Below are 26,366 nucleotides of genomic sequence, written 5' to 3' on the forward strand. Positions count from 1 at the left end.
ACCAGGGGCGAGTGCCTCCTTAGCAGTGTGAGGCTCCTGGCGGCCCACATTAAAGCCCTTTAGTCACACACCCTGATCCGGCTTCACTAGCACAGGTAGTTTCCAAAGGGGCAAAGGGTGCCCAGCTCTGAGATCCAAGTGGGGAGCCAGCGCTCACAATGCCAGCCTGTTCACAGGCCCTGGAGTCTCTGTACCCCGGAGAGGAACAAGGTGCCTGGCACAGAGGAAGCTTCCCCGAAGGGCAGCCTTTTACACACAGCCCCTGCGCCCTCTTGGATACCGTCCATGACAGCGGCTAGCAACTTCAGGGACAATTTGTGTTCGGCCGTTTGCCTGGCACTGCGCCAGCTTTCCGTTATCCCATCGAAGGAGATGCTGTTAGGATCATCCCTACTTTACAGGCGAGGAAACTGCGGGAGGGGAGGGTCACCCGGTTATAAGGGTCTGAGACTGGATTTGAGCCAAAAAGCAGCCAAGGAGCCACCCCTGGGGGTGCTGAAGCCAAGTGAGGCCCCAGGCGGGAAGACCGGAGGGAGAAAGAGAGAGAGGGAGGGAGGGACACGTGGCGCAGCCTAGACTTCACACCGGAAGTGAGACGATTGGGGGGCGGGCCCTCCATGCGCGTCCCCGCCGGGCCCCGCCCCCCCGCGGGCGCTAGCGGAAGTGGCGTGAATCCGCGCTGGGCGTTCAAAGCGGTGCGTTGGAACGCTGGCTTCTGCCGTTGTCGCGGCGGGACTGACTGAAGGCCGGCAGCAGGGAGGCAGCGATGGAGCCGGCGGGGAGCGGCAGCTCCTCCTCCGTGGACTCTCAGGCCGCCTTCGTGCTGAGTAACCTGGCCGAGGTGGTGGAGCGCGTCCTCGCCTTCCTGCCCACCAAGGCACTGCTGCGGGTGGCCGGGTGAGGAGCTCCGGGGGGCACGGGGAGGGACGGGCCCGCGCGGCGGCGGCCTCTGTCCTCCCCGGCGAGCCCGCAGGGCCCGGGCCCGGCCGCCGCCTACTCTTCTCGAGCAGGCGCGCAGCCCCCGCCGGGCTGCACCTGCCCCGCCCCCCATCCGATCCGCCGCTGTTGCCGTCGCGCCTGCGCACCGGGCGCAACCGCCGTATCCCCTCCCCCACCCGCTCTGGGCCCTAGGCCCGACCGTCGCTGAGTGGGAAATGCCCGTGGGGGGGAGGGGAAAGAACGTTATGCCCCACGTGATCCGTGACCTGAGGCCCGGCCCGCGTGCCTCCCGCTCTCCTAGAGAGCCTTGACATCCACCTGTACCCCGGGAGGTTTTCCCCGCCCATTTCCACAGTAATCAGAACTACTATCATTTTTGTAAAGCTTAAAGCGCTTTGCAACTACCCCCGCCCCCACCCCATTTTACAAATGAAAACATTGAGTCTGGCAGATGCTCCCCACAGGTGAAAAGGCAGGTGAGGCCTCCCTGGTTCAGGGCCTCAGGGTCCTTAATCAAGAACTTCGAGCTGCAAGAGGCGGCGACCCGAGGCCGGCAACCTGGGATCCTTAGCGGGGGAACCTAAGGTGCTGACACACAAGTATGACCCTAGTGCTAGGGGGTAAGCCAAACCGGAAGCTTCCCAGGAGCCATGGGGGTGGGCTGGGCTGGGCTGCCCTGTCCTAAGCTGCCCTAGACAGCCTAAGGGAGGATGGGCTGGCCAGGGAACAGAGAGTCCTGTACAAAACAGAGAATGATGGGAAGCAGACTGGAAGGATACATTGTGTCTCGACTGGGGAGTGCTTGGAGTGCGCCAGCCTCGATCTTTGATGCTCTGTGTGGTAGATAAGGAGAGCCCTGGGAAGAGGAGCCATGAAGGGAGATCAGTAATGTAGATTTCATTTTCTGAGGGGTGAGATTCCAGAGGTTACAGTTAAGAGGTTGTGGTTGCATTTTTATTAGGTGAATGCTAAGAAAACCTAGAGAAGGTGTTAGCAGCGTTTGTGGAGAAACAGGACCAGAGATGATGGACTGACACAATCTGAAGCTTTGGCATTTGAATGTAGGGAGAAAGGGAAGAGTTGGTGCTGATTCAAGAACTGGTGATTGGTCTCTCATCCGTACACATAGAGAAGTTAGGTCGAAAAACAGTTTTGGGAGAAAGAATAGCAATGGTGATAAGTTCTGTTTATATAGTGCTTGAGAATTCTACAGTTTTCATATGATTCCCACCCTGGAAATTACTTGTGTTATTTCCATTTTACAGAGGAGTGAATTTTTGGATGAGGTCACTTTTGAGTTAGAAATACCAGCTTGACACTCGGGTGTTGGAAAGTTGAAGCAGTTGAAAATGTGGTATTGGGATCCATTTGGAACCTGTCATGATTTTCTTTTTCCAGTGTATCCCGGTTGTGGAAGGAATGTGTGCGTCGAACCCTGAGAACCCAGCAGAGCGTGGCCTGGATCTCCACAATGGAGCCTGGGCCCCCAGAGATGCACTCGCTGGTCCAAGTGTTAGCCAAGGAACTTGAGGCAAGTGATGGTCAGCCAGTAATGAAGCACTGCATTTCCTATGGTGTCAGTCTTTAATAGACTGAGCAGTCATTCTCCTAAGTTCATGGCATCTTCCTTGGGATGGTTGTGCTTAAACTTTGTCTCATTTCTTTCTGATGTGTTGACATGGTCACTATTAGTTACATTATTAATCTTTATGGAAATGTTTCCACTAGCTAAACTTAACATACCTATGTATCTATTATTAAAGCAGAAACTCTTTCAGGGAATTCGTAGTGATACATTTCCAATTAAGTTTTATTGGTCTGAACACACTTTTAAAATGACACAGTGATAACTTGGTAATAGTTTCTGTGGAAATTGGGCCAAAAAAAAAAAAAAAAAAAGATTTTTTTTAAAGTCCTAAAGCATGAGAAGATGGGGGTCTGTTCAGAAGCAGTGAAGAGCAGATGTATCAGAAACACTCCAATGAGACTCAGAAATATGTATACCTCTAAACTTCCTCATCCTAGCCAACTGTTGTGAGGAAATGTAGACAAGCTGGATTAGGACTAGGGTGGAGTAGAGGCAATTCTCAAAGACTTCAGGATAGTCTAGCATTTCCAACCTTTCCCTGAAGTCAGTGGCTGTGGAAGCATCTTCAGGGCAGCTGTGAGAAAGACCCTAAGTAAAATCCAGCCTGAGCAATCCCTGAAGCTTGTGGAAGGACCTCCAGTTAAAGTTTATGGCAGTGAGAGGTCCTAGAACTGTGTCACAAGTGGCATTCCCCCTTCTTCCCTTCTCTTTATCCATTTCACCCCCTCCCAGCCCCTTAGAGTAGCTCTAAAGTCCCTTAGAGGAAGGGCCTAACCATGCCCTTTTTTTTTTGTGGAGCTTGACTCAAATGTAGCACCCTTCGCTTCTCATCCTTCAGCCTAAATACTGAATTGTTGAGCAATTCAAGGTAAAAACTAAAAATATCAAGAGGAAAATAACCTTGGTTTAAGAGATATACATGTAAAGCCCAAGGAAAGTAGCACCTCAGCATATATAAGATAAAGCTTGGAAAATCTGTCTTAGTTATAGGGGCTGCAGAGTACCAGGAGGAAGAAGTAAAATGATACATAGAATAGAAAAGAATGGTAAGGAAAATTGACATACAGATGGTAGAAATTCATACCCTAGATTCTCTGAAAATTGGGATGGGCCCCACAGAAAACAAGGACTGATTTAAGACAAGAATTAGGCAAACCCAAACCAAAGGACTGAAGGGAAAACAAAAACAAAAAACCAGAAAATGTAAGAAATATAATAGCAAAAACATCTGGTTTAGAAAACTGATAAAGAAGGGAAAAAAAATAAGAATTATATCTGAAAACCATGATTAGGGGGGAAAAAAGTCTTGGAAACTATAATAGAAATAATAACAATAAAAAACAGCAGATTAGTCCAGAACATCAGGACCACATGGAAAAATGAAAACAGAAACAATATGGCCGCCTCTGGAAAGAAAACCCAAATGAAAACCCAAAAAAAGCATAGCCAAAATTCAGAGCTTCCATCAAAGAAAAAAATACTACAAGCAGCTGAGAAGTTCAAGTACCAAGGAATCACAAGACTGATAAGAGGAGAATTTGGAATACAGTATAAAAGTCAAGAGTTAAAGGTTTATAATCCAGGAAAGAGGTTTCCTAGAAACCTATGTCTATAATCAAATGGGAAAGGGTTGGTGAATGGATCTTTAATGACACAGAAGTTTTCCAAGCATTTCAGATGAAAAGGACAAAACTGAGTTTGTAGATATTTTTAAATAGAATTCAGGTTCCAATAAAGATGGAAAGGGAATATTTGGGGATGAATTATTTCATTATATAGGGGAAAAAGAAATGTCTGAGCAGAATGGTAATAATTTTAAAGGTTTGTAAAGAAAGGTTAAAATGATAAAAGAGGGTCCATGAGTGATTTTCTTCTAAAAGATTTTAGAAAACAAAAATGGGAGAGACAGAATTCTATTGGGGATGAAAAAACATGTAAGGGGAGGAAAATTCCATAAAAAAGAAGACATAAGATGAAGATTGTATAGTTATGAAGAAAAGTGTGGGGGAAATGGCATCCTATGAAAATATCAGTTTCAACTGAACATGATAAAGGAATATAGAAAGCATTATACCCATACATAAACAGATCCTGTTAGAAAAATACATTATAATCAAAGGGTAAATAGAGGATAGGGAGAAGGGGAGGGAAAGAAAGATCTAAAAGGGAGGACAGGGTAGATAAGGAAGCAGTCATAAGCAAAACAAACGTGGAAAATTAAGAGATTAAAAAGAAGGAAAGAAATAAAAATTTAACATCAGAATTGAAGACCAAGAGATAAGCTTCATTATAGGATGTTACACATATGAAATGACAAGTATCAGACAAATTCCCTTCTACATTTTAAAGAGAGAGGTAGGGACAAAGAGGGAAAAATACAAGACAAATTAGAGGGAAATAACTAATCATAACTGAGTTAAAGTTGTACATAAATTGTAAGAGGCTAATATGATAATAGAAAATAAAATCTTAATTATTCTTATAGCAAACATTTGAAACACTAGGATTCATGTAGGATTAAAATGAAAGTCAAGAGCAAAATCTAATGCTTGAGCTGAATTAAAAAGTAAAAAGAAAAACATTTTACATTAATAAATAACGTGATGATACTCATCTGACATGTGTGGCTATATTTTTTAATTTATTTTTTTATCTTGCTTTTTTCCCTTTTTAAAAAATTTAAGCTTCCTATTTTCAAAGCACAGACAAGGATAATTTTTCACCATTGATTCTTGCAAAATCTTGTATTCCAATTTCCCCCTACCCCTTCTCCTACATGGCAAGTAGTCCAATATATGTTAAGCATGGTAAAAATATATGTAAATCCAATATAAGCATGCGTGTTTATACAATTATCTTGCTGCACAAAAAGAACCTGATCAAAATGAGGAAAAAAAAATAAAATTCAAGCAAACAACAAAAGAAGTGAAAATCTATGTTGTGATCTACATTCATTTCCCACAGACCTCTCTCTGGGTGCCACTCATGTCTTTATAAACTAAAAGTAGAGAAGGCATTATACATCCCCCTTCTGAACCTAGACAAATCTAACTAATAAATAAATGGAAAAGACATTAAGAATCTGAATAGAATTCTCTTGTGATGAATTAATGGGGTTAAAATGGAATTAACATACTTTTCAGCAGTACAAGGCACTTTAAAATTTGGCTGTGAATTGGGAAGCATAAAAACAAATAAAAAATACATTTACAATTCAATTAAAAATTAAGTAAAACTATTAGTGAATTAGGAAATTAGACTTGACTACTGGATCAAAGCAAGTTATAATTTCACCCAAAAAAAAAAAACAAACCTGCTAAAATTTATGTAGCATAAGTAAATCAGTTTTGAGGGGAAATTTTTATAGCTAAAAGCTTTCAGCAACAAAAGAGGAAAATAAGTAAATTGGAAATGCAATTATAAGAAACTTGAAATGGCAGGTCAAAAATCTTCAACTAATGGAAAATAGAAATGAAAATTAAAGAGAAAATTTAAAGTAAAAACCACTAGATTGATAGTCACTTTAAAAATAGTCTGATTTAAAATGGAAAAAAAATTATTTGTATCAAAAGTAGAAAACTTTAAAATTTAACAGAATGAACAAAATACCAAAAACCACTTTATTCAATTTTATGCTAACAACTAATAAAAGAAAAAGATGCATACTTATTTTTTAAAAATCCAGACTAACAAAGATGCAACAGCTTATTAAATAATCTAATGTCAGAAAAAGAACCTGAAGGAATCATAAACACCCCAAGGAAAAAACTCCAGTAGCACATGAATACAAACATTCAAAAAATAATTAGTCCCAAAACTATGTAAACTGCAATGGTGTAAGGCACTCTTCTTTTTTCTTTTTTGTATATGCAAGTATGATTTTTGATATCTAAATGGAGAAACAAAAACAACAGACCAGTAGCACCAATTGATACAATTTAAGCAAAGGAAACTACCACCTATAATATCTTATGAATATTGACTCAAAAATGTTAAATAGCAAGTAGATTATAACATTTGAAACCTATGTAATGACCAGGTTTTATATGATGAGTACAGGCTTGGTTCACTTTAAGGAAGACAATAAATATAATAACCCATTTTAATAATTTGTAAAAATTAACCATATAATTATGTCAATGCTGAAAGTTTCCAACAAAATCCAAAATGTGTTTCTATTTAAAATCATGAAATAGACCTCAATATAATAAAGTGTATCTTAACTACAAGAACGTGAGACAAGAAAAAAAAAAAAATTGAATCTATAACAAAGATGGAACAGAATGCTTTTTGCAGGTAAGATGGTGCACTTGAAGAATCCTAGATAGTCAACCAAAATTAATTGAAGCTGCAAGATACAAGGATATGTGATACATCCATTAAGATATCAACATTCCTACATGTAATTAATAGGAGACATCAGAGCTTAAAAGAGAAATTTTATTCGAAATAATTATAGAAGTGAAATATTTGGTAATATGCTGTGATTCATGCAGAGACTATAGGAGATTCAATTCTATAACATTGTAGAAACACAGACCTAAATAAGGGAAATGTTAAATATGTATAGGTAGGGAAAGCCAATGTAATTTAAGTGGCCATAGCTAAAAGAATTTTCTAAGTGTTGTACCAGGGAGGAAGATTTTAGAGAATTAGCAATAACAATTTATATGGCAGAAGAAAAAATTAATCTGAAAGGCAATGATGAAAAAAAAAGCATGAAGTCTATGCCAAATCTTGGTACTCATTTTTAAAAATTAATAGAGTAGATTAGGCATATTAAATATTATCAGTAAATATTATATTTGATAAGCCTAAATCCAAAGACTACAGTTACTGGGAAAACGACTCAGTATTTGACAAAAACTTCTGAGAAAACTAAGCATCAGCTAGCAAAAATTGAATAAACCAATAGCTCATGTTGTATACTAAGGTAACTCCCAATAAATACATGCCTTAGACACAAAAGGTAACAAATTAGAAGAATAAAGAAGTGAATTTTAAAATCTCTGGGAAGGGAAAGAGTTCATGAATAAGCTGGTGATGGGATCACATCAGACATAGTAAACAAGTTTTATTTAAATTTTTTTTCACAAATTGTAAAAATTGGGGGAAAATCTTTGAAACAGATTTCTGTGATGAGGACACAATATTTAAGTTTGAAATCAACTTTTATAAGATTAAAGCATTTATATAATTAAAAATTATTCTCCAAAGATAAATTATTAAAGGATATGTACAAGTAATTTTGAGAGGAAAAGAAGAAACTTAAACTAGGTACACTAGTATGTTAATTGTTGGTAGAACTGTAAATAAGTCTAGCTACTATATTGTGGAAAAAATTTAGAACTATGCTTCAAAAGTTCTTCACCTGTGTATATTGTTTGGTCCATTTATACAACTTCTAGGTCTATATACCAAAGAAGAGTATGGAAAAAGGTGTCTACATATAAAAATAATTCATAGAAGCTCTTTTCCTGATGGCCAAAGATTGGAAAGTGAGGTGGCCCTCTATTGGGATTAACAGTTGAAACAAATTGAAGTATGTGAATTAATAGAATATTAATGTGCCATAAGAATTGATAAAATGCTTATACATATGGGGGGAAGAGGGCATGCATCAGCATTGTAGAAAAAGATAACTTTGAAAGACTTGCAATATCCAAGAGACTGAAAATGAAGGTTATTCTCTTTCCTAAGAAAGGAAGATCATGAATTTCAAAGAGACATAGGTTTCTGGACTTGTGTGTGAGAATTGTTTTTTACCAAATCATGCAGTGATGTATCAAGAATTGGGGGAGACTTGCTATTGATATTACTGTTACTGGGAATAAAAAAGAAGTTAAATGAAAAGTGTAAAGTTAAGGATTTAGAATAAATGCTATTTGTATTTTTAAATCTTGGTATTGCTATGAAAATAGAAATAGTTTTTTAAAAATAAAGTCCTAAATCAGCTTTTTAAAATAGCATATCAGTCCATTAAAAAAAAAGATTAATAGAGTAGATTAGGCATATAGCATATTATCAGTAAATATTATATCAAAGCCTAAACCCAAAGACTTCAGTTACTGGGAAAAGGACTCAATATTTGACAAAAATTTCCAAATCATGGATAGAGGGGAGCATTTCTGACTATTGACTGCATATACCTGTGGGAACTTAGAGTCAGTATTTATTAATGGCTTTCTTAGTATGATATGGCAAAATTAAATGTTAGAAATACTTGAAAACCTGGTATGGTTTTCTAAATATTTTTCTTAGAATTTTTGGTTAAAGAGAAATCTCTTTGGGCTTCTAGTTCCTTAAAGCTGTGTTTTGAGTGACATATATAGAGTAATGTTAAGTATAAATATTGCATAGTGTGAAGATTAAGATGAGAAATAAATGGATAACTTTGCATTTTTCAGATTTGGTCTTTCCCTTTCTCCGTGAAATGTGAGTTTGTGAAGATGCTCACCCAAGCATTCTCTCTCCCTGCCTTTTTATCTATGTATCTGTGCAAAAACAATAAAAATATCCTGTCTCCAAAATTTAAATTTTGAACCAAAAATAAGGGCAATGTGTGGATAGATTGTCTAGAACAGGGATTCTTAGGAATCCCTTCTAAGAATATCATGAAATAAATTGCATAGGAAACCAATTATATTGAAAAACAGTTGTCAAAGTATTAAACAAAAGGCAAGTTCACGGATCTAAAAACCTTTTATAAGAGCTTTGTACTCATCAATTCAAATTGGAAACTAATGGAATAGGAAAGAAGCTAATAAACATCTTATTCCCACATATATTGTAAACTGAAATTATTGATAGGAATAAATACAAAATATTTTAAATAGTTCACTTCTAATTTTAAAATTTTAACTGATGATAACCATGTGTTCATTTGACATGTGTTTTGTTTCTTAATTTATGGTAGCATGTAAGCTTTTTGAATAAGGTACTGTCTCAGTTTGTATTTGTATCCCCAGTGCTTGGCACAGTCCCATATATATGTAAGCTTTTAATACATATTCATAGATCATATCTGGGTTCCATTGTGTTCTTCACTTTTTTAAGGATGACTGAACCATAATAAGTGATATCTTTGGGTGGCAGAGCTTTTTTTTTTAGCAGAGAAATCTGTGTTCTAAAACAATATGATAAGAAGAGGGTCATTGTGGATGAATTGAAGGAATGTAGTCATCAGAAAGTTGAAAGAACTCCGAATGTCCCAAGCAGTGCTTGTAAGTGGCTGCGTTCTGGTAACTAGCTCTTCCATTGCTTTTTTGCAGAAGGTTCATGCATTACCACAGACTGTCCTCTACATGGCTGATGAGGATACTTTTGTTGGAGAGGAGGATGGCCATGGACACAAGAAAGGTGACTATCAGAACATAAGGGAATAAATTTTTTTTAAGGTTTTCTAATACCCAACCAAACTTGAGAGTTGACAGCATTTCAGCTTTATAGGCATGTCATATAATGCATTTGTAAGTCATTATATATGTGATATTTTGTTCTAGATAACTTAAAATCCAGTAATATAGCTCATCCCAATTATTTAAAGTATTTTTTCTCCTGAAATAGCTTGCATATGTACCTTAGTGTGGATGAAATCAGTAGTTACAAGACTGGATGGATGCATGTTAACCAAAAGAACTGTTAGTGGTTGAGTTATTGATTCTCTTTTCCTGGTGGAAGTTATTAATAAAACATTCCATAATAAATGATACACACATTAAACCAAAGAGTCTTGTATAGTGTGGTGACTGTCCAAACTGTGTATATTACCAAAAAAAGTAGTTCTATGACACAGTCAGCCAAGTAGAATGAGAAAACAATAGGTCTTGTTTTGAAGTTCATTAATGACTTATTTGTTAGTAATATGTTAGAGAAGGGAAAAATATCTCATGCAAAATTTTAGAACTTAAAGTCTGAAATGTTCTCAGGAGGAAACATTATTTATTGTTACAGTATAATTTTTTTAAATTTAAGCACTCTTGAAAACCCGTCCTGCTAGAGATTCTTTCATATTTCAGTTTCTTTATCATTTTGTTACAGCACGAAAGAGAAACCCCCAGGAAATTGCACGTGCCATTGAGAAGTTGTTTCCAAAACGCTGCCATGTTCTTGGGGTTATAACCCCAGGAGTAATAGGTAAGAGATCTTCCCCTGCCTCCTGTCCAAGCTCCAAAAACAATGTCTGGCTCTTTTCTCAAGAAAAAAAATTTTAAATAATAGCTTCTTTTCTAACCATGTCCTTCCCTTCCCTCATCCTTCAGTAACACTACCACATGTTAGAGAATCACAGAAAAGAGGAGAAAAGGAGTTTAGCCAAAGGAACACATTGGCTACACTTTGCAGTGTGAGTGGTGTTGGGTCTTCCACCTTGCAGAAGAAGTGCATATTAAAATTGGGGGGAGGGGTTTAATTGCCCACTCTTACATAGCAAAGAGGTGTTTTTTTGGAGGGGGGAGTATTTATATTGTTGTGGTTAATGAACTTAATGTTATTCTGCTTCTGCTTATTTCACTTTAAATCTCTGTTCTTGGTATCATTTTTGATGGAGCTATACTGCCTCTTTATCTCTGTTGAGTGGGAAAGTGTATAGGTTTTTAAAAGCAAAATTATTTTGCTTTAGAAATGATAATCACATTTGTCATGCTGTTACTCTCCTTGGCCTAAATAATGTTTCTGAAATTATGACTAATATTTAAAAATTTGTTTGTTTCTAAAATTAGCCAGAGGGACTGGTAAATGTACAGTATAAATTAAAATACAACTTGGAGAATTTAATCAATAATTTGGATCAAGACATAAATGTCCTGCTTATCAAACCTGGGTATGATCCAAAACTTGAAGATCATTTATTGGATTATGGAGTTGAGATCCAAAAACCCTTTCTGACAGGCTATAATGCATTGAATTTAATAGAAGTAAATATGAAGACTCCGATTTGGTGTTTTAAAAAATTAGCTATACAAGTAATGCAAGAATAAACCAGTTGTAAACCCTCCAGGTTTTAGTGTGGAGTGATGGTTTTAGTTTACTTTGAGTTTAGTATGTGTCAATAAGTATACCAAGGCAGCAAAAGAAAAAAAAAAGCTAACAACCATTAGCCTAATTCTCATTAATAGAGAGATGGTGACAAGAACAGGGGAGGTGTTTTGCCTTCATCATTCTCCATCAGATCACACATCATATAAATAGATCTTTTCAATTGTCATCCTCCCTCTTTCCTTACCCCTTTGTCAAAAAAAAAAAAAAAAATCAGATTAACCTCATTGCTTTTTTTCTTTTGCTATAGCTTCTAAGCAATCTCTTATGGGTTTTTCTGCAGCTAGTTATAATCTTTGTCATATGGGACATTCACTCTCTGGGTGATTACATAATTGTACTTGGAAATAACCCCCAGTGGACCCAGACTTCAGAAGCTTTAAGCAATGTGTAGACATTAGAGAGAGGCTGATTTTGTCTCACATAAGAAAACGCTTACTATGTTCATTTCTGAACTTTTTAACTATTAGGTTATAGGTGTTTTTATTTGTTTATATTAAATAGGTAACATTTTTCAGCTCTTCAGATTAGTGTTGCATATTACTTTAAATAGATAGCAAAGTTTAAGGTAGAAAATGAAACAATTTGATTTAAGTAGAATTGACTTCAAGTATGAAATGTTTCTAGAGAAGACAATTTAAAAAGTCTGGTTCAGTGAGGTATGTTTAGTGCAGGTATTCAAATGCCTTTTAAATACAATGGTTGTCTCTGAAAACAACTATTAACTTCTGTCTTGTTAGCTTTTCCCTTTTCAGAGAGGGCAGGATGGGAATTCATTTGTGAGGTTAATTTATTTCATTTTAAATGTTCAAAAAGAAAGTGACTAAAGAGTTTTCAGAAGAATGAAGATGAAGTATTTAATAAAAGTAATTGTTGACTGAGTTTGAATAAGAAAAGGACCTTCAGATAAAAATAACTTTCCTGTTTTAGTGTTGTCTAGTTTGTTTAGCAATCTGGCCTGGGAAACACCTTCAGCAGAAGATAGGATTTGGAGCTGGAAGGTAGAATAAAACCAAGTGTGAGAACATTCTTTGCAAGTTGTGATTTATTTTCTAGTAACTCCAATGGGATCAGGTAGCAATCGACCTCAAGAAATAGAAGATGGAGAAGCTGGTTTTGCAATATTGTTCCCCAAAATTGATGGAGTAAAAATTGAGACTTTTCATTTTCTGAAGGATCTGAGAAAATGTATCCATGAAAGCAAACTAATTGAAGCAGGTAAGTTGCTGTTAGTGTATTTATCAGTATTTTCATATTTGATGAAATCTCTGTGTCTCTAGGCAAGTCATTAAATAAACTAATTGAGGGCTCCCATTCAGCAATCTGCAGTGATGTTTTTGTTATCCAAAGGACAGTGAGCCTTCTGGTGACATCAAGATTCATGCAGAGCAAAGTGTTTTTGCTTTGATGATCGGAAAGGAAAGGAAAGGAAAGGGATATACTCATTTACTGGTAGTAGACATAAAAGCTAAACTCCACATTAACCTTACCAAAAAAGTAGCCTGGAAAGCAGCTAGCCAAGAAGAGGAAAGGGATGTGTGAACCCAGAGGCCAGAGCACAGAGCCCTACCTTTCTTAGAAGGTGTTACTTCCATTTTTTCAAAAGCCACTGGTGATTACTCCAAATTCTTCAAGTCTGTTAGTGCCTTGGTTTGTGTGGCTCTGAGGACTCAGTCTAATCAAGGGAATCCTATCTCTTCACTTGTCTTGGGTTTCAGTTTCCTGTTAAGTCATTTTTGTTGTGCATTTTCCAGTTGTCCTTGACAGAGAACACTAGATCTATGTTAAAATTCTTTCTCTATGTTACATTCCTTCTCTCTCCTTTGAGTCTCTGTTTTTCCCAATTTAGCTTTAAAAACTTTTTTTTTTGGTTTCAAAGCTGATACATTAATAGTATGTAATATTAAGTTTATAATTATTTACATTTTAAAGAAGATCCTGAAGAAGAAAGTCTCCAATACATTGAGTAAATCTTAAGACTTTTAGAGATTTTATGGAAGGCTGTGGACAGTAATTTTATGGGATGGAAAGGCTTTGGTGGATGGATGGTAGGACTAACCCATTAAAGTAAGGAAGACATTGAGACTCAGGCAGGGCTTTTTGAAGAGTCTTCACTGTATAGTTAGTATGATGTAGACATAACAGTCCCTCTTCTGCTTCTTTCCAACACCTACTGCAAAAAAAATGTGAGATGTTTTAACAATGAAAGTGCATCAGATTTTTTTTCTTCTTTTTTCGAACATTAGGAGGAGGCTACTTTCTCATATTTTGTTAATCTAAGAGTTTGGATTAAAGTGTTAACTTATTATGATTTTGTTTCTGCTAGGGGAAGCAACTCCAAAGAATTTTAATATGTTTTATATCGTTGAATAGGGAAGTATGTTTTTCTTGACCCATTAGGCCTGCTTTCTAACAATTTCTAATCAAGTATATTTATTTTATGTTCAGTTTGATTTGGGGTCTTTATTTTGTAAGCATGTTTGAAGGAACATGTATTTTTAAAATGTTAGTTGAATAGCTTTTGGATGATAACTAGTCAGTGGAATATTATAGCCATTTCTCAGGGTTTACTTAGTTTTTTACCTCAAAGTTTTTTCCCCCCTCTGGGGTTTAAATAAAAATAATTTTTAAAATTTTGAAGTTAAATACATTTCTTCTGGGATATTTCCATATACCAAATAGAAAGGATTATATATAGTACTATAAATTATTATAATTACAACCTATTACTTTTAAAATCATCTTACTTATATGTATTTCCTTCTACACTTCTTTCTTTTCTCTTTGCATTTTTAAAAAAATGCTTTAATGATCTTCTCTTTTATTCCTTTTCTTTTCCTACATTAATTGCATACTTCCTTCTCTTCACCTAAATGCCTCACATATACACTCAAAAAGAGAAAAAACAGAAATTTTCTAAGAAACATAATCCACATATTTGCATATCTTACTCAGCAGAAGTCTGTCACCTCTTTTAGGAGGTGAGTGCCATGCTTCATCAGCATTCTGAATTGTTGATTATTGCCTTGATTAGAGTTCTGAAGTCTTTGAAAAAGTTTTTCTCTGCAATGATAACAAATCATTCTCTTGGTTCTGCTTATTTCACTGTATGAGTCCCCCTTTGATGAGTACTACCTTAAATACCCACTTTTGTTTGCCACTACAAATAGAACTGCTACAAATATTTTATATACATGGGCCTTTTTCTTCATTCTTTAATCCTTTTGGAATATAGGTCCAGTTAGTAGTATTGCAGAGTTAAATAGTATTTATAAATTAGTGACTTCTGAATATAGTTCCATATTGCTTTCCAGAATGGCTAGACCAAGTTATACTTCTTTGTAGTTCTCAGTTATTCAGCCATCAACAGTCCAGATTTATGTCATCCAGATCCTTGATATTTTCTTGCTCTTGGAATTAGTGATATATGTAGGCTAGGCCATCTAAGACAGAGCATCAACTTTTTGCTTTATAATGTTGAATTTTAGGAAGAGATGACTTTCTAAGTTTCATTCTGTTTGTAGAAGTAGAAGTTCAGATTCAGGAAATTAGCTATAATCATTTCAAAGCCAGAAAAAAACTAGGTATTTCTGACTTAGGGTGCTGAAAAGTAGAGTGACTTATCCAACAAAAGGACATTAGTGTGGAAACAGAACAGAAATCACACTTGTTTTTTAGTACTTGGTTTCTTTTTATTGGATGAATAAAGTTTTAGATTATAAGTGAATTTCATCTGACACAATTATAGAAAATATTTGTAACACGATCAAGTGAGAAACTGGTATTTCAGTGACGGTACTAAATTCTTTTAATATCTGTCATTTACCAATTCTTCCTGTGCAACAAGAAATTCACTTCTGCACATTGTATCTAGGATATTCTATTACACATTTAACATGTATGGGAATGCCTTCCTGGAGAGGGTTGAAGGAAGGAGGGAAAAATTGGAACAGAAGTGAGTGCAAGGGATAATGTTATAAAAAAATTACCCATGCATATATACTGTCAAAAAAAAGTTATAATTATAAAATTAATAAAAAGATTAAATATCTGTCATTTAGAAAGACAGCAGGGCATAGTGGCCAGAGGGCTCACATTGGAGTTAGAACAATCCTAATTCAATCCTGCCTCTCAGGCAGTCCTCCACAATCTTTTGAATCAGATTGAATTGTGAAATTGCATAAATAGAGAAAGTTTGTTCATTAGAAATTCCTTTTGTGGATAAATCACAGATCTAACCTCCTATCTTCCTCCCTTTCCTACTCACCCCCCAAATCCCATATTAACAGCTTCCACTTAGGGGTCATGCAGTTGGGATAGTTCTTTTAATTTTTGAAGATGTATGTTTCTTAAATTGAATTCAGCAGATATTTTCAAGTTAGCAAAGAGCTCTGCTCTGTAATGTGGGGGAGAGGTGATAAGAAGATTAAAAAAGTTTAATTGAGAAAATAGCCTTGTCTTTGTGAAATTTGGGAATTTGTTTTGGGCCCTTATTTTGTCATTCTGATTGCCTAGTGGACTCTGGGAATGTTAAGAGTTGGAAAGAACCATTCTATATCCAGCTCTCTTAACAAAGGGAAATGACTTGAAATAGCTTCTATAGGCCAAGATTGACCTCACTATAGAACTAGAGCTCCTTGAGTCTTGAAGGGATCATTTCACTTTTGAATTTATGCCTTGAGTGTCAGGCACACAGTAGGGCATATGAATAAGTACATGTTAATTGATGAATAGTCTCTTGTTGAAGGGTTCAAGATAACCAGAACTCAACATCAGACTCATAGATTTGATCAGGATTCATTTATTTTCCATAAGCCCTTTTGGATCTTGGTAGTGTTAGAAACACATTTGATACTGAAAATCAGATATCAAGGAAAACTTAATAAAGAAGAATTTTAAGGAATTGTCTTAATTGGCTAGAAATGGGGTCTGCTGCTCAGAAAAAGGGAGTGCTGAGCACCTAAGGGAGAGAAACTTTTTACTTTTTACCTTGGGGCAGTCCTTCCCTTTAGAGACAGGATTGGACCATTCTCTTCAGAATTAGTCTTTTCTAATAAACTCACTCTATGTTTCCCCCTAAATATGTAAAAGCATGCCCTTCCTTCCTTGTTTGATATCCCATGTTAAAAAATGGCAAAAAAAACTCCTACAGGTTGTGAAGTTTAATATTTAATTAACCTTTTAAGTAGGCACAATAGTGATTTGGTCAAGTCAGGTCATTGATCCCAACCAAATTAAGTTGCTATTATCTTAATCTTGTGTTTTCTTAAAACTACAGACTCTTTCTGATTAGTTGAGTCTACCTGTGCCTTCCTAGCTCCCCAATTCCTTGTTTGCCCAAGGCTTCTGAGAGATTTGAAATTTAATTGTATTGTGGAAAAGTAACCTTCTTTATTTTCTCAAATCTGAAAACCCAGTGATCAGTGGTACAAGTGGTATCTGACATTACTTTGAAGCTTTTTTATTTTTCTTATTAAAGCTTTTTATTTATAAAACATATGCATGGGTAATTTTTCCATCATTGACCCTGGCAAAACCTTTTATTCCAAATTTTCCCTTCCTTCCCCCCCACCTCCTCCCCTAGCTGGCAGGTAGTCCAATACATGTTAAATATGTTAAAATTCATGTTAAATCCAATATATGTATATGTGTGTGTGTGTGTGTGTGTATATATATATATATACATATATGTGTGTGTATGTATATATTATACAATCATCTTGCTGCACAAGAAAAATCACATCAAGAAGAAAGAAAAAGAAAAACTGAGAAAAAATGCAAGTAAATAATAACAGAGAGTGAGAATGCTTTATTGTGTTCCACACTGTTCCCATGGTTCTCTCTCTGAGTGTAGATGGCTCTCTTCATCACTGCATAAGTGGAACTGGTCTGAATCATCTCAATATTGAAGAGAGCCACGCCTATCAGAATTGATCGTCTTATGATCTTGTTGTCATGAATAATGATCTCCTGGTTCTGCTCATTTCACTTAGCAGCAGTTCGTGTAGGTCTCTCCAGGCCTCTCTGAAATCATCCTGCTGGTTGTTTCTTACAGAACAATAGTATTCCACAACAACATTCATATATCACAAGTTATTCAGCCATCCTCCAACTGATGGGCATCCACTCAGTTTCCAGTTTCTTGCCACTATGAAGAGAGCTGCCACAAACATTTTTGCACATGTGGGTTCCTTTCTCTCCTTTAAGATTTCTTTGGGATATAACACTGCTGGATCAAAGGTTATGCAGTTTGATAACTTTTTGAGCATAGTTCCAAACTGCTCTCCAGAATGATTGGATATGTTTAAAATTCTACCAACAATACATCAGTCCCAATTTTCCTACATCCCCTCCAATACTGGTCATTATTGTTTCCTGTCATCTTAGCCAATCTGACAGGTGTGTAGTGATATCTAAGAGTTGTCTTAATTTAAATTTCTTTGATCAAAAGTGATTTGGAGCACCTTTTCATGTGGTTACAAATAGTTTCAATTTCTTCATCTGAAAATTCTCTGTTCATATCTTTTTCCAATTTATCAATTGGAAAATGTATGTTGAAGCTTGTTTCTATGGAAACCTAACTTTTCTGTATTTCTTACAGTAGCTTTAGCTTTTCAAATAGGATGGGAGTGAGAATAATGTCTATACTATAAAGTGTACAGCATTTCCATGGCTGAAGAATTAATTCACTAAACCATTTATTAAATACCCAACTGTGCTAGGAATTATTTAACTGTGATTAAATTATTTGATGAAATGCTTCTTTAAAGCCCTCTTTTTCATATGCTTGGGTTAAATTACTTCAAAATGAGTTCTTAAGCAGTTAACTTCAGAATTGTTCCTCTAAAAAGAATATAAATTCTCCCAAATGTTAATAAATCCTTGCTTTCATTTTAGGCCTGGCCATTATTGAAATATTTTTGCATTTGGTTGTCCTAAATTTATATATGATCTTAATAGTCTTTTTTAGCAATGAATATTGAAGTTCTGCCATTTTATTAAATAAATTTAGCTATACGTAAAGCCAAAGTTAAGTCATTCTGTTTCAGACAGAAAACAGTTGACAACCTGATTGGTCCAATTTTCCTACATGTTAATCAAATACTGACTCCTAAATCCCTTGTGAGTGCCTTTCTGTCACTGATGTATTTGGTCTTAGCTTAAAAATGGTCTCCAGTATTTACTGCATCTTTTTGTTTTGAATCTCAGTGGCCAGTCCCATTCCAGCCCCCATGTAGGGATCCACAAGAGCAGAGAAAGAGCACTGTCTGAAAAGAGATGAGGTCATGGGGCTCTGCCCTTGTTTCAGCCACAAACTTCTGCTATGACTTGGGGAAAATAATATCTGCTCTCGGGGCCTCAGTTTCCTTGTCTGTAAAAGGAGAAGAGAAGGTGAGACTAAGCAATCACCAAGTGTCTCGCCAGGCCTGTGACTGACAATTGCTTCTCCTTTTGTCCATTACAGGCCTTAAGAACAATCCTGAACTTCGGGTGGTCCTCATATTTGGCTACAATTCTTGGAAGATAGGAGCTGCTGGATTTCTTCAAAAAGTGGTCAACATTCTTAACGAAAAGAGCGTCATGCTAGCAGGGGGCCAGGTGGACCGCTTGACCTCCCTGACGTCAGAGAGGTTCGTGCTCCATCGCTCTGTTCTGTCCTGTTTGGGAGTGAGGGAAGAGGAGTCATGGCCCTCAGGGGGGAGTTTTTACCTCCAGACTTGGTAGCATCATTTGTCCAGTTTTCTAATAGAGGGTGGTATCCTGAAGAAAACAACCCTAGTAGCTGGCATTTTTGTTTAATGAACCTGGTTTCACCTGGTTTCAGGTTTGATTCCTCATCCCACTCTGTGAGGTAGGTACTATTATTATCCCCAATTTATTGGTGCAGAAACTGAGGGTAAGGTAAAGTGACTTGCCTAGGGTCACCACATCTAGTAAGGGTCTCAGGCTGGATTTGAATGGAGGGCTTCCTGATTGCCAAGTCCTCACCTCTGCTTTCTGTTCCATCGATCTCCCTAAGAGCCCTCACTTTACATACAAAGACTTGGTTTCACCTCCCAGCTCCTAAGCTTGGTGGCATCTTGTCTTGGGGACACAGAGCCAGAAGAGCCTGAGAGTTGTGGCCCTCTACCATGCTGCCGCCTTCAGGTCTAGGATGTCTCTGGGTTAAGTCTGTTGGCAAAGGTCAGTGGGGTGGGCTCACTGACGGAGTGCTCTGAGTCACCCCTTTCCAGTTTCACTCATGTCTCCCTCCCACTCGGATAGTTGTGAGTAGGTGGGTGTTGTACTTGCCCTTCAGTTAAAGAAGTCCTTCTCCTTGCCAGGACAAAGCTCTCAGCCTGCACAAGCGATCCATTCCACCCCACTATCCCCAACAAGACATGCCCATGTCTCTGCCAGCCTTCAGAAACCATCCTTGCCCACTGTTGTCCTGTGTCTGTCCTTCCTTCAGCCAGGCTTGTGTGCTGAGAGCCGGGTGATAAGTACAAGAGGGGAGCACATCAGTACCTAACGTCTCCATGCACATCTGTACAAGTGGTTTAAGTCAAGGAGGTTTGTAAGAGATTCCGAAACTTGTCAGAGGGATCAGGAAGGGCTATCCTGGTTAAGTGGTGTTCTACAGGAAGAAAGGGGACTCCCAAGACAGCAATCAGAAAAAAGACTCAGTCCTCAGCAAGCATTTATTCAGCACTTGCTTTATGCCAAGCCCTGTGTTAAATGCTTAGGATACAGAGAAAGACAAAATTCATTGAGAAAACAGTCTCTAACTGATATTTACCATTCTTCTGTCATGGCTGCACCTTCTGCCATCTGGGTTTTGACTTCCTCATTCGCCTGAAACTGCTCCCGGTCATTGTGATGGCCTTTTCTTAGCCCTATCTGACTTCTTGAGCCCTGACAGCCTTTGTTCTGACTATTCCTCAGTCTCATTTCCCAGCATCTTCTGTCCTGAGCTCTCTCCATTGCTCCCTCTAGTTTCTCTTTCCTCTCTGTGCAGGTGGCTCTCAGATTTCTGTCTGCCCCCTCATCTTCCTCCTGAGCTGCATTCCCACTTGCCCCTACCACTTTTGCACATCCAGTAAGTCAGACATAGTACTCGTTCTCTTTCCCTGCAGATCCTCTCTAGGACATCATGACCCTTCTGCTCACCCAGGCTCCTTCACTTCTCCCCCTATTTCTAATTGACACATTTTGTCATTTTTACCTTCACAGTATATTTCATATATGTTGCCTTCTCTCCACTCACGGTGCTGACTTTGGTGCTAGCCCTTTATTACCTTCCACCTTCTGGGCAGTCTCCCTGCTTCAAGCTTGTTTCTACTCTAATGCTGCCAAAGGGAGGGTCTGTGAGTCGTACCTCCTTGTCCCCACTTAATAAGAGGATACTAGTCGGAGCTGGTAAAATTAGAGAATGCTTCATGCAAAAAGGAACAGTGCTTGAGTCAAGTTGTGGGAGGGGACACAAAGGGGCTAGCCATGGAAAAACCTGCACTGAGCAGAGAGAGGGTCATGGATGCAGAATAGTGAGTGAGCCTAGAGAGCATGAAAAAACAGACTAGACGCAGCTTGTCAAGCTTTTCGTAGTTTGACACTGCCCTGAGACAATGGGAAGCAAGTGGGGTTTATGGAGAAGAGAGCTGGTGTGGTCAGACTGGACTTTAGGACAACTTTGTTGGCTAAAAGGAATGAGGAAACCAAATGGGCAGCTCTTCCCTAGTAGATAGGAGATGATGGAAGCCCAAAATAGGGTGGAAGTTATTTGAGATGTTAGAACAGATAGAAATGACAGGGTTTAGATACATGGAGGTGAGAGAGAGGAAGGCTTTGAGGTCCCAGGATTGCTGATCTGAGTAGTGGTGCCCTTCTTGGGAATAAGAGAATTCAAAAGAACTAGTTTGGAGTTAGGGGGAATGATTTTTTTTTAATGATTTAGTTTCAAAAACTAGAACGTCATGGTTCTAAAAGGTTTTCTTCCCTAGGGTCTCATCATTGTGGTTTATATCAGGAACATTTTATTATTACAAGTTTTTTTGTTTTTTTGTTTTTTGTTTTTGTCTTCAGACATGTGAGCATCTACTTGCAACTAATCACTACTTGTTTCTATTGTTATAATACACCCCAGAAAGTGAGTATTGATTTCTTGTGAAATGGTTCCTAAGTGCTGGATGTTCAACACAGCCTCCTGACCCTCACAGTGGTCCTCAAACTTTTTAACTAGGGGGCCAGTTCACTGTTCTTCAGACTGTGGGAAGACCAGACTATAGTAAAAACAAAAGCTCACATTCTGTCTCCCCTCCTCAGCCCATTTGTCATAACACGGGCTGCATCTGGCCCGTGGGCAGTAGTTTGAGAACCCCTGCATCTAGAACAACTCTGAAGCCTTTGCATTGTTATGCTGGAGTTAATCCTCCAGATATCTAATGCATACTGTCATTTGAGGATCCAAAAACAGAAAATTCAAGCTTTTTATTTCAGAACATCATCCATCCAGAGATAGGTTTTTTACAAATTAATTTTCACTTTTGTTCTAAATGTAATTGGCATTTGCATGTAAATAGAGAAAAAGAGGATTGCACATGAAAACCTAGGGTCTGTATGATCATTTTTTTTTTAAAATATGTTAGGCCCAATCTGTAGTTCTCTTCCTTTCCAGGAGTTATTTGTCTTCTCTCTCTCTCTCTCTCTTTTTTTTTTTAAAGAAATATCACTGATTTTCTTTTCTTTATTGCTCCTCCTTTCCATCTCCATTCTGAACTCTCCTCTCTATTGGGGCAATGAAAACAAAAACTAAACTTTTGTAACAAATAGACTTGGGCTACAAAACATTCCCACCTTGGCTTGGAACAAGCTTTGTTTTGTACCTTCCCTGTCAAGGAGATGATGCTGGATTTCATCAGCTGCCAGGTAAGCTTCATCCTCTGAAATCGTGGTGGTTTACTGCACTGATGAGAGTCCTTTAAGTCTTTCAGAGTTATTTTTCTTTGTAATGTTCATGTATAAATGGTTTTGTTTTATTCACTGTACTCTGCATCAGTTCATAAGGGCTTCTCAGTTTTCTCTGAAATAGGGAATAGTTTCTTTTGCTTCCAGTATATTCATGTTCCATAACTTGTCTATTCCCCAATTAATTACCATCTCTTAGATTCCAATCTTTTGCATCTTAAAAAAAAAATGGTGCTACAAATATTTTTGTACATATATGGGTCTTGTAATTTCTTCCTTTTTTGATAAATGATTATATTAACTGAGTTAGTTATATTCTCTCCCCTTTGCACAAAAGTGAAGTGATGCTCCTAATGACTCCTGTGGTTGAATAGTGATGGAAAAGAAGTTTTAAATCAAGGGTTACAAGAAAGTGGACAGAAAGAAAGAAGAAAGCCTGAAGTAACAAATTCTAGATAATAGAATACCAAAAGCCCAAATTCTTGACTCACACAACACTGGGCAAGCAGAGTTGGACTTTCTGTGCATTTTAGGGGTTGGGCCAGATACTAGTTCAGAAATAATACCTTTATTAATTGTAGCTGGGACAGCTAGGTGGCGCAGTGGATAGAGCACCAGCCTTGAATTCAGGAGGACCTGAGTTTGGATCTGGTCTCAGACACTTAACACTTCCTAGCTGTGTGACCCTGGACAAGTCACTTAACCCCAGCCTCAGAAAAAGAAAAAAAAAAAAATTGTAGCTGTTGTTACCCCATCCTCTGTGTAGCTGTTCCTGCTTTTTTACTTAAGTCCATGCACTCTTTTTGTTACTATTGTCCAGATGTGATCATTATTACTTCCAATTCAAAACTATAGGTAATTTCTTCTAGTCTAGAGCCAAATTGTGACTAACTCGTGATATACACTTGGAAAATCCTAGAGTGAAACTTGTCCATTGTAATACGTTCACACTCCATGTGTGTCATTAAGAGGGAAGGCAGGGACAGTGCTAACTCTTTGGTCAGATGGCATCCCAGACCATAAATTTTAACTTTCTTTAGCAGAAATGCTCTTTAGAACAGATGTAGCTAAATGCCTTGGGGAAGGTGGCAGTAGAACCAGATTAAAATGTAATTGGGAATTGTGTAACAAAGTAAAAATACACAGTACAGCATAGATAATGTTAATTTGTGGTTTTCTGAATTCAGATGTTGCCATCTGGGAGCTTGACATAGTTGTTTTATGATCGATGTGATAGTTTGACATCTACCTAGTAGTAAGAAATGATACAAAATAATTTTTCTCATTCCGTAGGGTACTTATAGAGGTAAACAGGAATAGACAGATTGGATAGTATTATAATGTGAAATATAACTTGAGGGACAGCAGCTAAATTTCTTTGCTAGTTCTTTTTTGCCTGTATACATAAGGAAAAGAAGGGCAGTGATGGCATTATTGCTTATTAAACTCCTCTTTTCCTTCCCACAAACAGGACCCCAGATGGGTTAGAGCTTCCCCACTGGGTCCGCAGGGCATTTCAGATTCAACTGTGTCCAGCCAGACTTGAGGGTTGGCCTTGGGACAGCTCCTCCCTGTGGAGGTCAGGGCGGTCTGGCACGTGGGCTTGGGGTGGGGACGATGGATTTGAGCCTCGTGGCCTCGCCCCCTGCCCCAAGTGCCTAGCGGTTCCCTGCCCTGGTAGGGGAGCCTGTGTTGACATGTCCATTGCCTTTTCAGTAACCCCCCCACCAATGAGGCCTGTGGCGTGGTCGGCCTGTCCTTCAGTGGCCCACAGATCCAGAGCGCGTCTGTCCTGCTGAACCAGGACGTGAACGACGAGAAGACAGCCGAGGCCGCCATGCAGCGCCTTAAGGCCGCCAACATCCCCGAGTACAACACATTTGGCTTCATGTTCGCCTGCGTGGGCCGAGGCTTCCAGTACTACCGCACCCGCCGGAACGTGGAGGCCGATGCCTTCCGCAAGTTCTTCCCCAACGTGCCCTTGTTCGGCTTCTTTGGAAACGGAGAGATTGGCTGTGATCGAATAGTCACCGGGAACTTCATCCTGAGGGAGTGTAATGAGGTAGAGGATATCTTGCTCCATAGCTACACCACTGTCATGATTCTGATCCACCTGGGCCCGACCAAGTGAAACACTTCAGCTCCAGGGTGCCTGCAGGCCCCCCCCCCCCCAACCTGGGGCATGTACATATTTCAGATGAAAGTACCTTTAGAAGTATCTGTTTTATAACTTTGTTTAATGCTCTCAAGATAATGTTGGAATAGGTCTAACGATGTCAAATGTGTGTAAGATAATCCTGTGTGGGTCAGCTCCGGGAGGTGGAGGGCCAGTTTGTGGCCAGGGAGAGCTGGATCAGAGTCTGAGCCCCCCTGCCCCTCCCCTTGTGTGCAGAACCTTTCTGAGCCTCCGCTTCCTCATCTGAATAATGCAGAGAACACTTGCACTACCTAACTCACAGGGTTGTTGTGAGGTTAAGTGGAATGTGTGTAAAGCGCTTTGTAAAGCCGAAGTGCTACAGAGCTGTGTAAGTGATTATTGTCAGATACATGATCATCTTGGAGCCACAATCATGACGTTTTTTGTTTTCTTCAAAAACATATACAACATTGGTCTGTTGTCTCCTTAAGGGAGACCTTTTCTCAACTGCACCTGTTTTTCAGACACTTTAATAAAGTTATTACATTATTTTTACTCATTGCATAAAAGTTAAAATAAAATATTTTGTGGTGGTAGTTGGTGCTTTGAAATTATTCAGTCTGAAGAACAAGTTTGCAAGACTAATCAGCAGTATTACTTTATACATTTAAAGCTATTCCTTTCCATTTGTCAATAAAGAAAACACAAGTAACTCTTTTGTTCCCCTTCTTTTTGTAGCTGAATGGCAGGCACCTGAGAGATTCACTATTCTCACTTTTGTTCTGGATATAGACATGACTGCTTGGCAGGTAGATGGTATAAGCCATTAGGGAGAAAGGGGGGGGGGATTAATATGCAAGGCTTGCACCAAAACACTAAGCATCAGCAAAGCCATGGTTATGAACAGTGCCAGCAAAGAGGCAGCGTACCAAAGAAAGGAAGTGCTCGTCTTCAGAGGTCACTCTTTTTACCAGCCTGTGTGATCTTGAGCAAATCAGTTCAACTTTGTGACTATTAATGATGGGTCCACACTAGACTGACAAGATTCCTCCTTCTGAACCCTAAAGCACTGTTTTATTTTCTCTTAGGGGTGCTAGAGCCCAGTGCCTAGCCTCTTTGATTAAAATAGGTCTGAGCCATTCCTTGATGTTTAGTGTTATGTTGGACCTAAGGAGCTGCATTTCTGGAATAAAGGCAGCTCGGCTCGGATCCAAATATCACGTTTAGTTCTAGGTCCCACTTCTTGAAGAACACTGATGGCTGAGCTCATTAGAAGGGACATGGCCTGTGAGTATTAACTGAAGAGAAGACGACACTTAAGGGGAAATCACTTGACAGTTTCCAGATTTGAACAGGGTTGTCACATGCTCCACTTAAAGGCAGAACTTGCAGCAGGAGAGGGAGTTGGGGAAGCTGGTTTCAAATTAAACCAGGAAAGAAAAAACTTGACATGAACTCTTCACAAGTGCAATGGACTGCCTTGTTAGGGTAGCGAATTGTACACCACTGACGGTGTTTGAGCAAGGGCTGGATGACCACTGGTCCCTTTTCCCTTCTAGCTCAGATTCTTCAAAGTGGGTTTGGAGTTAACTTAATCTGTAGATGCTGGCTTCTGCAGTAACTAACTACTGATCACTTAGTTTTTACCTTTGCTAATTTTTCTATATTTATGATGATGATTTTGCTGAATTTGTTCTACCCAAAAGCAAGTACCGCACAACC

At 38.5% G+C, this 26,366-nt stretch overlaps 1 protein-coding gene across 2 annotated transcripts; it reads left to right on the forward strand.

Moving 5' to 3' along the window:
- The first annotated feature begins 649 nt into the window (after positions 1-649).
- FBXO22 (F-box protein 22) lies at positions 650-25,353 on the forward strand. Of its 2 annotated transcripts, none has more exons than XM_074296492.1 (7): positions 650-897; positions 2,338-2,470; positions 9,799-9,886; positions 10,568-10,663; positions 12,620-12,781; positions 19,029-19,194; positions 24,224-25,353. In XM_074296492.1, the coding sequence occupies exons 1-7, from the start codon at positions 767-769 to the stop codon at positions 24,636-24,638; spliced, it is 1,191 nt and encodes a 396-aa protein (XP_074152593.1). In that variant the 5' UTR covers positions 650-766; the 3' UTR covers positions 24,639-25,353. The 2 variants fall into 2 exon arrangements, with proteins under 2 accessions (XP_074152593.1, XP_074152594.1); XM_074296493.1 differs by lacking the exon at positions 24,224-25,353 and adding an exon at positions 21,544-21,747 and having other exon boundaries at positions 19,029-19,245.
- The last annotated feature ends 1,013 nt before the right edge of the window (positions 25,354-26,366 follow it).

The sequence above is a fragment of the Sminthopsis crassicaudata genome, chromosome 2, assembly GCF_048593235.1.
Source record: "Sminthopsis crassicaudata isolate SCR6 chromosome 2, ASM4859323v1, whole genome shotgun sequence".
NCBI classification, from domain to species: domain Eukaryota; kingdom Metazoa; phylum Chordata; class Mammalia; order Dasyuromorphia; family Dasyuridae; genus Sminthopsis; species Sminthopsis crassicaudata.

Bases quoted from the DNA above. Each gene is read 5' to 3' on its own strand.
- FBXO22 (XM_074296492.1), top strand. From the start codon at position 767: ATGGAGCCGGCGGGGAGCGGCAGCTCCTCCTCCGTGGACTCTCAGGCC. The intron at 898-2,337 runs GTGAGGAGCTCC...TTCTTTTTCCAG, and splicing joins GCACTGCTGCGGGTGGCCGG to TGTATCCCGGTTGTGGAAGG. The intron at 2,471-9,798 runs GCAAGTGATGGT...GCTTTTTTGCAG, and splicing joins TGTTAGCCAAGGAACTTGAG to AAGGTTCATGCATTACCACA.